This window comes from Hemiscyllium ocellatum, chromosome 11 (assembly GCF_020745735.1).
Source record: "Hemiscyllium ocellatum isolate sHemOce1 chromosome 11, sHemOce1.pat.X.cur, whole genome shotgun sequence".
In the NCBI taxonomy this organism is placed as follows: domain Eukaryota; kingdom Metazoa; phylum Chordata; class Chondrichthyes; order Orectolobiformes; family Hemiscylliidae; genus Hemiscyllium; species Hemiscyllium ocellatum.
In genome coordinates, this window is record NC_083411.1 from 66,365,813 (window position 1) to 66,383,125 (window position 17,313).

The 17,313-nt window shown below is 44.2% G+C and overlaps 1 protein-coding gene across 1 annotated transcript in view; it reads left to right on the forward strand.

Annotated features, from left to right (window-relative positions):
• Nucleotides 1-1,774: 1,774 nt before the first annotated feature.
• The window catches only part of LOC132820048 (uncharacterized), a 172,105-nt gene continuing 156,566 nt past the window's right edge, over nt 1,775-17,313 (forward strand). The window contains exons 1-5 of the mRNA XM_060831967.1: nt 1,775-1,821; nt 5,217-5,262; nt 7,463-7,567; nt 10,687-10,782; nt 16,838-16,963. Of these exons, the coding sequence (XP_060687950.1) occupies nt 1,775-1,821; nt 5,217-5,262; nt 7,463-7,567; nt 10,687-10,782; nt 16,838-16,963 (420 nt within the window). The remainder of the gene's footprint in view (nt 1,822-5,216; nt 5,263-7,462; nt 7,568-10,686; nt 10,783-16,837; nt 16,964-17,313) is intronic.

Sequence of the window (17,313 nt, forward strand, 5' to 3'; positions counted from 1 at the left end):
GGTGCGTGTGTTCAGGCTTCTGTACCTCCTCCCCGATGGTAGAGGTTGTAGAAAAACATTGAAGGGTGGGATGGATCTTTGAGAATGCTGGCGGCCTTTCCTTGACAGCGGTCCTGGTAGATGGATTCTAGAGATAGGAGGTTGGCCTTTATGATTGTCCGGGCCGAGTTCACCATGGTGACGCATCATGGGTATACAGTGAGTATAGTAGGGGGATGAGTGCACAACCCTAGGGGCTCCAGCATTGAGCGTTAGTGAGGATGAAATATTGTCCCCAGTCTTCACTGATTGTGCCCTGTGGGTCAGGAAACTGAGGACCCAGTTGCAGAGAGTGGCTCTTAGTCTGAAATAACTAAGTTTAGTAATCAGTCTCGAGAGGATAATAGTGTTGAAAGCTGAACTGTAGTCAATGAGTAGGATTCTCATGTAGCAGTTCTTGGTGTCAAGATGTTCTAGGGCGGAGTGAAGGGCAAGTGATATGGCATCTGACATGGATCTGTTGGTCTGATAGGAAAATTGGAGTGGGTCAAGAGCAGTGGGGAGGCTGGAGTTGATTAATGCCATGACCAGCCTTTCAAAGCATTTCATCACCATTGAAGTTCGGGCCACTGGGCGGTAGTCACTGAGACATGCAGCATGAGCCTTCTTAGACACAGAGGTAATGTTGGCCCTCTTGAAACAGGCAGGGACAGTAGCCTGCTGCAGGGAGAGGTTGAAGGTGTCTGAGAAGACCTCTGCCAGTTGATCTGCGCATGCTCTGAGTGCACGGCCTGGTACTCTGTTTGGTACCATCACTTTCCTTGGATTCACACAAAGGAAAACTGATCTGACCTCTGATGCAGTTCTTCTCCCTTTCTCAACTGTTGGAGTGACATGAGTAATTTTTTCAGTCTATGGGACCAGTTCCTCAGCTTTGATAGGTTACAGTCAGGGCATATGCATTGTCTGCACCAATTCTCCTTTAAAACTCTGGCATGGAATCTTCTGCTCTGGGTGATTTGTCACACTTTCATGCCTTTAACTTGTTCTTTATTTTCATAGAATCATCATTGAATCCCTACAGTGCAGGTAGAGGCTATTTGGGCCATTGAGTCTGCACTAACCGTTTGAACAGCATCTCACCCAATCTCCTTAACTCCATATTTACCACAGTTAACCCACCTAGCCTACACACTATGGGGCAATTTAGCACGGCCAATCCACCCAACCTGCACATCTTTGGACTGGCAGGAAACCGGAGCACCTGAAGGAAACCCACATAGATATGGAGGGGGAAGGTAGAAGCTCCACACAGGCAGATTTGCTTTGGTTATTTTGGTGAGCTCCTGTCCTTGGTCCAATATCAATTTCCTTATGATCTCTAGCATGCTGGTCCTCGGGTTCTACGCTGTGATTATTCAACACACACAAGAATCCTTAGTTCCATTGACATTATCTGTGTTCCCTAGTTCTTTATAAGAAAGTCACAAACAGGTACAATCCACCTCTCTCTCTCTCTCCACAATCTGAGAAATGCATCATTCCCTTTTCATTGAGATGAGACAAGCTTCAGGCAGCAAGATGTGCAGTTGTAAAAAAAAAGTATGAATAATTATCTGTTTTTTTTAACCTTTGCATATGCTAATAGCTTCCCATGTACTTTCAGTTTTTTCTCCTCTTTCTGCGAGGGACAACTAATGCTCCATTCAAAAATATGCTGACTTCATTTTGCTTCTTAGGTGGTCCTGGAGAGGGAAAGCTATTCCCAGGTGACCAGATTTTACAAATTAACGACATGCCTCTGAATACAATTTCCCAGGAACGTATCGATAACATTATTAGGTGAGGACCCTTTTAGCGCATTCACTGAATGTAAAGTTTTAATAGTTACCACCAGCTAATCATTAATGGCCAGAGTCGTAGGTAGACAGGATAGTGAAGAAGATGTTATGGTTTCCTTTATTGTTCAATGCATTGAACATAGGAGTTGGGATGTCATGTTGTGGATGTACAGGACTTTGGTTAAGCCACTTTTGGAAGATTACGTGCAATTCTGGTCTCCTTCCTATCAGAAGGATGTTGTGAAACTTGAAAGGTTTCAGAAAAGATTTATAAGGATGTTGCCAGGGTTGGAGGATTTGAGCAATGGGGAGAGGTTGAACAGGCTGGGGCTGTTTTCTCTGGAACTTCAGAGGCTGAGGGGTGACCTTATAGATGTTTATAAAATCATGAGAGGCCTGGTTGGGGTAAACAGCCAATTACTTTTCCCTGGGTGGGGGAGTCCAGAACCAGAGGGCATAGGTTTGGGGTGAGAGGGGAAAGATATAACAGGGTCCTAAGGGGCTTTTCATGCAGAGGGTGCTGCATGTATGGAATGAGCTGCCAGAGGAAGTAGTGGAGGCTGGTACAATTGCAACATTTAAAAGGCATCTGAATAGGAAGGGTTGAGAGGGATGTGGGCCAAATGCTGGCAAATGGGACTAGATTAATTTAGGATATCTGTTCGGCATGGATACGTTGGACTGAAGGGTCTGTTTCTGTGCTGTACATCTCTATGACCTTATTTGAGGGCAGTCTTTAAGTCCTTTAATAGGTGAACTTGCTATGAAGTTTGAATTGTGAAGTTTTGTGACCTTCAAAGTGCTATATAAATGCAAGTTGTTGGTGGCAAACTCAGAAAATAAAACAAAGCTAAAGTGTAGAAAATTGTTTGCAGTTCTAAAGGAAGATCACCAACAAGACTTCATTGAGTGTCATATGTCTCCTTAGTTCTACAGCAGCTCACCCAGACATCTTGCACAATAGTGTTCTATAATATAAACCATTACATATATTGAATTAGACAAACAGTTGAGTTCTCAGTTACTCACAGAGACAAATATTCTGCTGCATGCACAGTTGGCATTTCAATCGAAAATTCCATTACACAGACAGTTGAGCAAGTTTTCACACACAAGTTTGAATATTCCATTACACACCCGGCCAGTTCTCTATTACATGCAAACATAATTGAATACCCCATTTTAAACACATTTGAAAATTCAAATACAAAGACAAACTTGTATGCACAATTGAATGCTTAGATATGCGTTAAGAGTGTGGTGCTGGAAAAGCACAGCAGGTCAAGCAGCATTCGAGGAGCAGGAGAATCGACATTTCAGGCAAAAGCCCTTCAACAGAAACCCTTTATTCCTGATGAAGGGCTTTTTCCCGAAACATCAACTCCCCTGTTCCTTGGATGCTGCCTGACCTGCTGTGCTTTTCCAGCACCACAGTCTCGACTCTGATCTCCAGCATCTGCAGTCCTCACTTTCTCCTTCTTTGATATGTGCACTACCAGGTTATACATACAGTCAAAAACTTGGATATACATATAGTCAAATACTCCATATACACACAATCAAGAACTCCATTCCAAGTACTATTGAACGCTCCGTTGTGTACACTACACAAACAACCAGTACCCCATTACACATACAGCCAATTTCTCCATAAATACAGACAGATGAACACTCTATTATCCACACAGTTGAGTTCTTGCTTGCTTACCTAAGATGAATTCTCCATTGTATCCATAGTCCCACTATTTATAATTCAGTGTATTCTATCAGAAGTGTAGTTAAAGAAAGCATTTTAAGTTAAAGATTATTCATAAATGATAAACCAAAGCAAGGTGTATGTAGCGTGTGCATTTGTCAAACTCAGAGCCTCTTTTGTTGGAATATATTTCTCCTGTCCAATGCTTGTAGCTCTAGGATTCAGTGCTAGGGTGGTGATCATTACAAAAGAATCTCTCAGTAACTTTACTGAATTTGATTTGCTTCCTGTTAAAGGTGTTATCAAGAGTCTTGGGCTTAAACAGTGTTGTCTGGCTGGATCTTAAGAACTGTTTAGCAGAATATATAGAATGGAGTTCCCACCTGTGTAGAAAACCTCACTGCAATCCCAATTTAAATACATGCCAAACGTTGGAGGCAGGGTTAGTAAGAACCAAATATGTAAAACTAAGTATGGTCTGAGTTATGACTTGTACTCTTTTGGATGTATTTCAATCTCCAGTGTGTTCATGATCACATCCAGAATGTGTAAGGCTGACGTCTTCATTAGACTCCACTCTGCTTTAATCTGGGCTGTGGGAGACTGCTTATAGGAAGGCATCTTTACCCTTTGTATCTGAATTCTGGACTTACACTGGAGCTTTAGTGCGATTGTTTACCAGAAATGTTTCTGATGCTGATGTCTTTGTGTAAACATTGGTTACCATGAGGGACTCTCCTTCTCAACCTTTCCCCTTGTCTGAGGTTCAAGTTAAACCACTACCATTACAGAAAGCCCTAATAGAGCCAGAGAGTCATGGAGATGTACAGCACAGAAACAGACCCTTCTCCAACTCATCCATGCTGATCAGATATCCTAACCTAATCTAGTACCATTTGCCAGCGCTTAGTCCTATATCTCTCTAAACCCTTCCTATTCATATACCTATCCAGATGCCTTTTAAATGTTGTAATTGTACCAGCCTCCACCACTTCCTCTGACAGCTCGTTCCATACATTCACCACCCTCTGCGTGAACACGTTGCTTCTTCAATCCCTTTTGTATCTTTCCTCTCTCACTCTAAACTTATGTCCTCTAGTTCTGAACCCCCCTCCCCCCAACAATAGAAAGACTGCATTGTGAATCTTTTTATTTCTTTATTTCTTATTTTCCTAACATATACTGTGTATATCTGTCATGTTCTGTAACTTATTTCTTTATTTTCTCTAATTTTATACCTGAGATTTATACCTAGGTATTTTGTACTTAAGGTGCCACTGTGTGTTGGTGACATTGTACACTTTTCACTGCACTCCAGTACTTTTGTAACTTGAGCACACGTGACACTGAACCTAATTCTAATTCACCAGTCACCTCTCTTTTTCAAATGAGAGAGCAGTCCCATGGGTCCTGTAAGATCGTGGCAATTTCATTTTTAACATCGAACTACAATCTGAGTGAGATAGACGGACTAGATCAGATTGGGATGTCTGGTCAGTGAGGACAAGTTGGACAAAAGGGTCTGGTTCCACGCTGTACAACTCTTATGAGTCTTATGTGTTGCTGTTAAATTCAAGCCTGTGATCCCGGAAATTAATATTCTATGCCAGGAGCTTAATTTTGCAGGTTTTAGTCAAGTGTCCTTTTTTTTCTGCATTGGACCCATATTGCTTTAATATGTGTCAAATTGTTTATTGCAGGGAATGTGGTAACACTGTTACAGTGACTGTCCTGCGAAATACCCCTGTAAGTACAATCTTTCGACTTTTAAAAGCAGAGCTTTCCAATGCTACTCATGGTCATCAGTTCGATTCCAGCCTCGGGCGACTGTCTGTGTGAAGTTTCCATATTAAATTACTAAATTGCCCGTAGTGTTCAGGGATGTGTGGGTTAAGTGCATTAGTCAGGGGAAATGTAGAGTTATATGGTAGGGGAATGGGTCTGGGTGGGATACTCTTCAGAGGGTCGGTATGGACCTGTTGGGCCAAATGACCTGTTTCTACACTGTCGGGATTCTATGGGTTTATTCACAACTCGGTTGCAGTCCAGGAGAGATCCACTCGACGTGATTCAGATTCATTCCCAAATACTTGAGTCTGACATTTGCAATGGCAGTTTGAATGACATGTCTTAGATGGAGAGGCTAGACAGGATGGGCTTGTATCATGTGGAGTTTTGAAGACTTATTAGTGAAATAACTAACAGATATAACAAATCTATAGATGGGATGGATGCTGACATTTACAGTGAGCACTTGATCTTGGACACGGGAACAGGAGCAGGCTATTTGGCCTGTTCCTTCAGTCAGCTGTACCTCATCTCTGTCTACTCACTGTCGCTGAGTATTCCAATAAAAATCTATCAAACTTCAATTGACCCTGTTTCCTTAGCATTAAGAGAACTAGATGTCTTGAAGTAAGCTTGCAGAAGGCCACCTGACTCTGAACGGGATGGTGCTTTATGTCCAATTAACATTTGATGGGGCTTGATGAGACTGTGCACTGCTCCAAGTTTGACACAAATTCAGCCAGCTCACGTCAGAAGGGTTTGATTCATGCTTCAGTGGCCATTTGTCTTGTGTGATGTGTTATCAAGCTACATAATCAAAGAAGTTTCCAGGCTTCATGCAGGATACAAACGAAGATTTGATCATTAATCTCAGCATATCCTAAAGTGGAGCAGCACCCATCAACTAGACCTCCAGCTCTCTCTATCTAGTTAGAAGTACATGCTATTACGGGGATATTGGATGAGCTTCAGTGCAAGACTAAGGCAAGCACTAGACTTTTAGAGTTGAATTATTAAACCGAGATGCCATGTCCTCTTTCAGATGGATACAAAAGGTCACATGGCACAATTTGAATGGTTTATTGCAAAGGGAATTAACTGCAAGAGTAGGGAGATTATACATTAATTTTACAGGGCTTTGGGGAGACCACATCTGGAGTACTGTATACAGTTTTGGTCACTGTACTTATGGAAGGATGTTAACGCATCAGAAGCAGTTCAGAGAAGGAATACCTGGAATAAGTGGATTGCCTTAGATGGAGAGGCTAGATAGGATGGGCTTGTATCTCGTGGAGTTTTGAAGAGTTATAAGTGAATTAACTAAAACATCTAAGATCTCAAGGGGTCTTGAACGGGTGAATGCTGAAAAAATTCAGGTTTCCTCTATGAGAGGATCTGAGAACTGGAGATCATTTTTTTAAAAATGGGGGGCACCCATTTAAAACAAAGATGAGGAAGCCCTTTTTCTCTCAAAGTGTTGTGGGCCTTTAGAATTCCCTTCCTCACGAGGTAGTGGATGCAGAGTATTTAAATATTTTTTAAGGCAGAGATAGACAGATTCCTGATGACTGAGGAGTTGAAAGATTATCAGGGAGATACAGGAATGTCGAGTTGAGGTTAAAATCAAGAGGAGGCATGATGGCTCAGTGTTTAGCAGTGCTGCCTCACAGGGCCAGGAACCTGGGTTCGAATCCAGTCTTGGGTGACCATGTGGAGTTTGCACAATCTCCCTGTGTCTGTGTGGGTTTCCCCCTGGTGCTCTGGTTTACTCCCACAGTCCAAAGATGTGTAGGTCAGGTGAATTGGTAGTGCTAAATTACCCATTGTATTCAGAGATGTGTAGGTTAGGTGAATTAGTCAGGGGTTACTGTTGGAGAATGGGTCTGGGTGAGTTACACTTTGGAGGGTTGGTGGGTGGACTTGTTGGGCTGAAGGGCCTGGATCCTACAATAAAATCAGAACAGCCGTGATTTTATTGAAGAGTGAAGTAGGCTCATAGGCCTACTCTCTTGATCCTTGTTTGTATGTTCGTATTTTAGGTTACAATCAAACTTTTGGAACTCAGAACATCAGTGCAGGGCTTTCCCAATTGCCACACATTGTCAACACAAAACGCCAAAACTGTTGTTTAAGTGCCATGGTTTCTGTTTGTATACAGGGGCCCAGGTCATCATTTATTACTGAAGAAAAGCGAGCCAGATTGAAAAGCAACCCAGTCAAAGTACACTTTGCTGAGGAAGTGATCGTCAATGGCCAAGTACAGGTTTGTGCCTTCCACAGGCATTTAGCCCACTGACTAGTTCAGCCAGATTATAATTAATCTGATTTGCTCCCAGTATGTTCTGCACTGGGTAACTTGTATTTTTCTATATAACACTAGGTGCCTTATTGGTTTTATGCTTCCTGAGGGCCTGAATAATGTTGATTGTGGCTAGCGTTGGTGAAACCTGAGTCCCATACTAGTATTTTAGAATTAAACAAAGCTAATTACATAGGGAAATTGACAGATTTGGCCCAGTGGGCCATGCGGAAAGACTAAAATGTAGGACTATTGATGAACATTAAAGGAGATATTTAATTCCTCCAACTAAAATATATTTAGAAAGGAAGAAAAGAATATAAGAGGGATAAATGCAACTAGCCACGTTTTGAGGCCTTCTTTCACTAATCTGAAGTAACTGTATGTCCTTCATTAGATCTACCAACTCTACTTAGGGCAGCACAGTGGCTCAATGGTTAGCACTGCTGCCTCACAGCACCAAAGTCCCAGGTTTGATTCCAGCCTTGGTCAATTGTCTGTGGGGAGTTTGCATGTTCTCCCCGTGTCTGTGTGGGTTTCCTCCGGGTGCTCCGGTTTCCTCCCACAGTCACAAAGATGTGCAAGTCAGGTGTATTGGCCGTGCTAAATTGCCCATAGTGTTAGGTGCATTAGTCAGAGAGGGATGGGTCTGGGTGAGTTACTCGTTGGAGGGTCGTTGTGGACCGGTTGGGCCGAACGGCCTGTTTCCACACTGTAGGGAATCTAATCTAAACCTAACACAAGGCCCTTAATAAGGCTGGAAATCTGAAACTTTAGGCATAAGAAGCACACGACCTTAACCCCACCCTGGATTCCTGATCTTCAGTGTAGTCCCTCCAAACCAGTTGCTTTGTTTGGCTTGGTCTCCGGACAAAACATAGAAAACTCCTATGGCTGTGATGGGGTTTTTTTTGGTTGTTTAATCCCAAAGGATAGGCTGAACTTTTCTTCCTTTCCCGCCGCACTAACCAGTACCCTTCCACTGACACCCTCCTTCGACTGACTGAACTGGTCCTCACCCTGAATAACTTCTCTTTTCAATCCTCCCACTTCCTCCAAACTAAAGGAGTTGCCATGGGCACCCGCATGGGCCCCAGCTATGCCTGCCTCTTCGTAGGATATGTGGAACAGTCCATCTTCCGCAACTACACTGGCACCACCCCCCACCTTTTCCTCCGCTACATCGATGACTGTATCGGCGCTGCCTCGTGCTCCCACGAGGAGGTTGAACAGTTCATCAACTTTACTAACACCTTCCATCCCGACCTGAAATTCACCTGGACTGTCTCAGACTCCTCCCTCCCCTTCCTAGACCTTTCCATTTCTATCTCGGGCGACCGACTCAACACAGACATCTATTATAAACCGACTGACTCCCACAGCTACCTGGACTACACCTCCTCCCACCCTGCCCCCTGTAAAAACGCCATCCCATATTCCCAATTCCTTCGTCTCCGCCGCATCTGCTCCCAGGAGGACCAATTCCAACACCGCACAACCCAGATGGCCTCCTTCTTCAAGGACCGCAGATTCCCCCCAGACGTGATCGACGATGCCCTCCACCGCATCTCCTCCACTTCCCGCTCCTCCGCCCTTGAGCCCCGCTCCTCCAACCGCCACCAAGACAGAACCCCACTGGTTCTCACCTACCACCCCACCAACCTGCGCATACAACGTATTATCCGCCGCCATTTCCGCCACCTCCAAACGGACCCCACCACCAAGGATATATTTCCCTCCCCTCCCCTATCAGCGTTCCGCAAGGACCACTCCCTTCGTGACTCCTTGTCAGATCCACACCCCCCCAACCCAACCTCCACCCCGGCACCTTCCCCTGCAACCGCAGGAAATGTAAAACTTGCGCCCACACCTCCACACTCACTTCCCTCCAAGGCCCCAAGGGATCCTTCCATATCCGCCACAAGTTCACCTGTACCTCCACACACATCATCTATTGCATCCGCTGCACCCGATGTGGCCTCCTCTATATTGGTGAGACAGGCCGCTTACTTGCGGAACGCTTCAGAGAACACCTCTGGGCCGCCCGAACCAACCAACCCAATCACCCGTGGCTCAACACTTTAACTCCCCCTCCCACTCCACCGAGGACATGCAGGTCCTTGGACTCCTCCACCGGCAGAACACAACTACACGACGGCTGGAGGAGGAGCGCCTCATCTTCCGCCTGGGAACCCTCCAACCACAAGGTATGAATTCAGATTTCTCCAGCTTCCTCATTTCCCCTCCCCCCACCTTGTCTCAGTCGGTTCCCTCAACTCAGCACCGCCCTCCTAACCTGCAATCCTCTTCCTGACCTCTCCGCCCCCACCCCACTCCGGCCTATCACCCTCACCTTGACCTCCTTCCACCTATCCCACCTCCATCGCCCCTCCCTAGTCCCTCCTCCCTACCTTTTATCTCAGCCGGCTTGGCTCTCTCTCTCTTATTCCTGATGAAGGGCTTATGCTCGAAACGTCGAATTCTCTATTCCTGAGATGCTGCCTAACCTGCTGTGCTTTGACCAGCAACACATTTGCAGCTGTGGATGTGTGTGTGTGAGTGAACTTTGGAACAAAATGACAGCAAGAAGTTCATGAATACCTGGAGAGATTGGATCTGAAACTTCAGGAGGGATATTGGAGGCAAACTGTACATATCACTAAGCACAAACACAAAAACAGGTACACAGACACACACAGACACACACAGACACACACACACACACACACAAACGCAGACGCATACAGACACACACACACACACACAAGCACAGATACCGACACCCACACAGGCACACATACGCAGACACACACAAACACAGACACATACAAACACACAGGCAAACACACACAAATGCATACACACACACAAAGATACACAGAAACATGTATATGCATGCACACACACATGCATACGCACAAATACATCCACACCTATATATTTTATATATGCGTACACATAATCTCTCTCTGCTGTCCCTCATTTTAGTATTTGTAACAAAGATAATGAGGAGTCTATTATGTTATTTTGCTTATCTGTTTTCATAAATAATCCTAGAATTTTGCGTTTTATCATTCCCATAGGGTAACTCGCTACTCTTAATGCCCGGTATTCTCAAGGTGTATTTGGAAAATGGACAGACCAAAGCCTTTCGATTTGAGAAAAATACAACAGTGAAGGTAATGACGGCTATAGGTGTTCTTTGTTCCTTGCTGTGAATTTTCCCGTTTGTTGATTTTGCTCAGCTTTGAATGTACTATTAATTTTAACCATCTACTGGGGTGGGGTAGGAGGGAGGGAGGAGGTGTTGGGGATAGGCTTGGTGGAGAGGGCAGTAAATGAGTGAAAACTTTTAATTCAGTTGTCAATGGATTAAAGTAGCATTAGTGACAAAGATATAGGAGAGAGATGATGGTGCTTTTTTTCTTTATTTCACTATTTTTGTACTTAAAGTTTGTAACTAGGTAGAACTTTTATAGAATCCCTACAGTGTGGAAACAGGCCCTTTGACCCAACAAGTCCACACTGACCCTCCGAAGAGTATCCCATCCAGACCTATTCCCCTACACTATTACTTTACATTTCCCCTGACTAATCTACACATCCCTGAACACTGTGGGCAATTTAGCATGGACAATTTACCTAACCTGCACATCCTTGGATTGTGGGAGGAAACCAGAGCACCCGAAGGAAATCCACGTCAACACAGGGAGAAGATGCAAACCCCACACAGACAGTTGCCTGAGGCTGGAATCGAACCTAGTCCCTGGCGCTGTGAGGCAGCAGTGCTAACCACTGAGTCACCGTGCTGCACCTAACTTTGTACTTAACGTGGTGCCGTGTGTGGCGGCATCGTGACTTGTCACCATACTCCTGTACTTTTATACTTGAGTACACGTGACAATAAAACCTAAAATCTAACTCTGATTTAAAAACCAATTCTAGACCATTCATTCCTGTCTACAAATGTTACTTTCCATTGTCACAATTTTTGTTTATGCTTTATGAACACTAAATGTTGTAAATCAACATTTCCATTCAAGTGCCATAATGTTTTTACAAGCTGCAGCCACTAAGTGATTTCACTCAATATGATGTGTAGTAAAGACTCAGGTTTGTTATCTAACCATGGAAGCTGCTCTGGGCAATCTAGTATTCATTAATATAAATAATAGTGAGATTGAATTGGATTTATCATTCTGATAAATGTTAGATTCAGCACCTTACCTTTAAACAGAGGTCTCCTCTGGGAGCACTGGTGAGACATAAACATCCAATAAATGACTGGTTCCAAATTCAAGGTACAGGCTGATTGACTGAAATGAGTTAGATTGTCTTGTCATACAGTCATGGAGTCATGCAGCACAGAAAGAGACCCTTCAGTCCAACTCAACCATGCTGACCAGATATCCCAATCTGATCTAGTCCCATTTGCCAACATTTGGCCCATACCCCTCTAATCTCTTCCTATTCATCTACCCATTCACATGCCTTTTAAATGTTGCAATTGTACCAGCCTGCAACACGTCCTCTGGCAGCTCATTCCATACATGCACCAGCCTCTGTGTGAAAAAGTTGCCTGTCAGGTCTCTGTCAAATCTTTTCCCCTTCACTTTAAACCTATGCCCTCTAATTTTAGATTCCCCTATCCAGGGAAAATGACCTTGACCAGTCATCCTATCCATGCCCCTCCTGATTTCTATAAATCTCTATAAGGTCACCCCTCAGCCTCCGATACTCCAGGGAAAACAGCCCCAGCCAGTTCAGCCTCTCCATATAGCTCAAACCCTCCAACTCTGGCAACATCCTTTTTAACATTTTCTGAACCCTTTCAAACTTAAGAATGTATTTCTTACAGCAAGGTGACCAGAATTGAATGCAGTATTTTATAAGTTGCTTCACCAGTTTCCTGTACAGTTGCAACATGACCTCTCAATTCCTATATTCAATGCACTGACCAATGTACTGACAAACATGCCAACTGCCTTCTTCACCACCCTGTCTACCTGCAACTCCACTTTCAAGGAACTATGCACTTGCACTCCTAAGTATCTTTGTTCAGTAGCACTCACCAGGACCTTACCATTAAGTGTATAAGTCCTGCCCTGATTTGCCCTATCAAAATGCAGCACCTCACATTTATCTAAATTAAACTCCATCTGCCATTCCTCAGCCCATTGACCCATCTGATCAAGGTCCTATTGTATTCTGAGATAACCTTCTTCACTATTACTACATCACCAATTTTTGTTTCATTAACATCCTGTTTTGCCCAGTGAAACCTTGTCATTTAATCTCTCCTGCCTTCCATCACAGACCTTTCCTTTTTCTCTTTCACCACTCACTGCTCTCTGTCTGCAATATTCATTTTGAACCTGTTACATCTCCAACTCTCTCTAATTCTGAAATACGCTCTTCATTAATGCTGAAACTTTAATTTTGTTTCTCTCTCCATAGATACAGTCTGACCAGTTTATTATTTCCAGCTTTTTCTATTTTTTATTTCAGAGTCTCAGTATTCTGATCTGCCCCTTATATTAACATGATTTTTATTAACAACATCAATGACAACAATCTGCATTTAGAGAGTGTATTTACTCAGGTGTTTCACAGGACATTTATGAAACCAAAATTGACACAAATCATATAAAGAGATACTAGGATAAATGATAAAACTCTTAGTGAAAGTGATGTGTCTTAAAGGAGGTGAAAGGAATGGAAAGGCAGGGAAATGCTGAACTTGGCTATCAGCGATGGAATGTTTAAAGTCAAGGAGTTGAATGAGGCCAGAATTTGAAGAATGTAGATGTCTTGGAGGATGGTAGTAGTGGAGGACACACAGAAATAAGGATGGTCAAGAAAATGGAGGGTTTTGAAATGAAGGATAATGGTCAAGTCAATGTACACCGAAGAGACAGATTTCAGGTGAACAGGAACCTGTAAGTTAAATGTAGGCAACAGATTTTTGGCTAAGCTATCATCTATGAAGGGTGGGGGATGGGACACCGGGCAGGAATTCGGACCTCAATATAATTAAGTTGCAGTAGAGTGTTTCAGCAATAGATGAGTCGAGGATGGAGTCAGGCAATAGTATTGAGGTGGGATATAGGCAGTCTTAGTGATGATGTGGATTTGTGGTAGGATCTCTGGTCAAATGTGGTTCCCAGGTTGCAAAGTCTGGTTCAGCCTCAGCTAGTTGAGAGCGAGGTGGAATTGGTAACTAGAGAACACAGCAGGACTTGAAGATAATAGCTTTAGTCTTTCTGGTATTCAGTTTGAAGAAATCTTCTCTCATCAGTACTGAATGTGAATCCAAAGTCTGACAGTCTGGAGACATTGGAGGTTGGAATGGAATCATAGTTCAATAATTTCTTTAAGAATTTAATTTGGTTATGAGCTGAAAGAGCAAGATTGATTATACTGTAGCCATCTGGTAATCTGTGAAATGAGCAAACTTTGAGGTACAATACTGACCACGTTTCAGAAGTAGCTCTTTAGCATTAAAGCACTTTGGAACATCTTTTGGTGATAAAAATGTGTTGTCCTAATGCTGTCGATTTCTCTAATGCACATGAACAGTATACAAAAGCAACCGAATCTGCAGAATAGCAAACAAAACACAGAACAAAAATTATTGATGTAGGCTTGTCGGTCAACACTTGATTTTTAATCTGACTTTCAAGGTAATGTCCAAAGTCTTATATTCACTGCGTAATGGATGAAAGCATTTATCCACTAAAGGCCAAATTCTGCAGTGAGGATTGTCAAGATTCATGGATGATAACTGAAATAAGTCAACTCCGAAAATGCTTTTCCATTTTTGCAAGTCAATGTATCCAGCAATTTAAAAAAGCTTTCAAAAGCTTTTAGACATTGACAGAACAGGACAGACAATAGATGTTGGAAAGGGAAGCAAGAACGACTGCTAATTACAATGGGCTCTGTTCCTGCCAATGGCAGAGGTACTGGGAGATATGGTAACCCCCTCGACCTTTATGTCTGGTCATCAATTAGTTCTAGTCAAGAAAGTCCATGGGTAACCTATTCAATCTGCTAAGGTCTTAAGTAATCAATTATTGGCCACTGATGAGTGTCAAATGACCACCTTCGATGTCTCTCTCTTTACATTCCTGCTGGTGTTGGTTTCCCTGGAAAACCAGGGTGACCTCGCTGCCGGATTGGGAGGGGGGGTCTCCAGTTACCCCAAATGGCATCTACGTCTAAACTCCCTGACCATCCCCCATTGCCTTCCCACACTGTGACAAGAAGATAAAGAAGACTTGTGTTATTGCAGCTGGATCTGATGATGAGTAGGCCTTGCCTGACTTCAGGACTCAAAGGCTGCTAGCCTCTGATTGGCAGGCAGTTTCTGACAACCCAGGATACTAGCATTGAGCCCAATGAAGGGCCAGAAAACTCGCCCAGGCTTACCAAGTCAGCTCTGACTGTCTTCTCAGCCAAGGGCAGGGGTACATTACTCACCACCGAAAGCCAGTGTGAGAAAAAAGAGGAACGTCATGCCCTCTGAGTCGATATATTAGGCACCAGGATTGTGGATGGTGCACAGGTTTGGACAATTTATAGAGCAAGAGATGTAGTGAGTGGATGGAGGAGGGGGTTTGGACAGCAAGTGGAGAAGGGGTTTGGGAGGGTGGGTGAAGAAGGGGGTCGGGAGGGTGGGTGATGAATGGGTTTGGGAGAGAGAGTGGACAAGGGGTTTGGGACAGTAGGTGGAGAAGAGGGCTGGGAGAGTGGGTGGAGAAGGGGTTTGGGAGAGTGGGTGGAAAAGGAGGCTGGGAGAGTGGGTGAAGAAGGGGTTTGGGAGAGTGGGTGGAAAAGGGGGCTGGGAGAGTGGGTGAAGAAGGGGTTTGGGAGAGATGATTGGGACGGGGATTTGGGAGAGTGGATGGGGACGGGGATTTGGGAGAGTGGATGGGGATGGGGGTTTGGGAGGGTGGATGGGGACGGGAGTTTGGGAGAGTGGATGGGGACGGGAGTTTGGGAGAGTGGAATGGGACGGGGGTTTGGGAGAGTGGATGGGGACGGGAGTTTGGGTGAGTGGATGGGGACGGGGGTTTGGGAGAGTGGAATGGGACGGGGGTTTGGGAGAGTGGATGGGGACGGGAGTTTGGGAGAGTGGATGGGGACGGGGGTTTGGGGGAGTGGGTGGAGAAGGGGTTCGAAGAATGGGTGGAGAAGGGGGTATGAATGTGGATGGAGGATGAGGTTGGGACACTGGATAGAGCAGGGGGTTCCTACAGCAATGGAGCAGCAGATGTAGACTGTGGATGGAACAGGGACTGCAGACTTGGGCAGTGAGTAAGGCAGGATGTTAGGGATGATTTAACACTTTTTCCTTCATATTTCTGCAGTGCTTATTATCATGTTGCTTCGGAGTCTTCTTAGATCGTAAGAACATAAGGAACAAGTGGAGAAGTCGGCCATTTAGCTCCCTGACTCCTATCCTGCCATTATGCAAGATCATGGCTGATCTGCTCCAGCCCTCAACTCCTGTTTCATGCTCACGTCTTAATATTTTAAATATCTACCTAGTGGTTCTTTAAATACTTTCAGGGATCTCAACTCCACAACTCCTTGTGATCGAGAATTCAGATATTCACCTTGCTCCGGGAAAAGAAATTTTTTTCCATGTCATTCTGGAACTATGTCCCCTAGTTTGAGATTCCCCAACAAGTGGAAACATCTTCTCAACATCCAGCCTTTCACGTTCCCTGAGAATCCTATATGTTTCAATCAGGTCATCCCTCATTCTTCTACACTCGAGTGAATAATGGTCGAATCTGTTTAGCCGTTCCTGAGGACTCAACCTCTTCGTCCTAGGAATCAGCCAATAGGAGAGGATTTTAGATTAGATTACTTACAGTGTGGTAACAGGCCCTTCGGCCCAACAAGTCCACACCGACCCACCGAAGCTCAACCCACCCAGACCCATTCCCCTACACCAAACACTACGGGCAATTCAGCATGGCCAATTCACCTAACCTGCACATCTTTGGACTGTGGGAGGAAACCGGAACACCCGGAGGAAACCCACAGACACGGGGAGAATGTGCAAACTCCACACAGTCAGTCGCCTGAGGCGGGAATTGAACCCAGGTCTCTGGCGCTGTAAGGCAGCTGGGGATAGGTAATACGACCATATATCTTCAACAGGAAATTCAGAAAGGCAATAAGAAATTAATTTTGTTTTCCCTTTCTACTGAAATTTGAAAGGATATCATCCTCACCCTGAAGTCAAAGTTATCCATCCGTTGTATTGAGCATTTTGCTCTGGTTTTGAAGGAACGATACACTATCAACAAGATCTATATCTTACATGATGATGAACTCATTGAGCAGGTACGTTGGGGTTTCTTTGAACTGTTTACATGAGGGAGTGATATCCTTGAGAGTTTGCAAGCTTTTAAGTAGACAACTAATATTACCCACATGTACGTCTACAGAATGAAACCCTTAACCATCCTCTGTATCAGTTCTGAGGAAGGGTCACTGGACCCACCGGGTCACAATAACTCTGATTTCTCTTCACAAATGCTGCCAGACCTGCTGAGCTTTTCCAGCAACTTCTGTTTTTGCCTCTATATCTGTTGGCTTTGTTACCTAACATTGGACTGCTGTCCAAATCTGGCATTTTGAATAGTTTGTTCCATTTGCTGCAACCTAAAGAAAAGTTCTGTTTTTGGAGACTT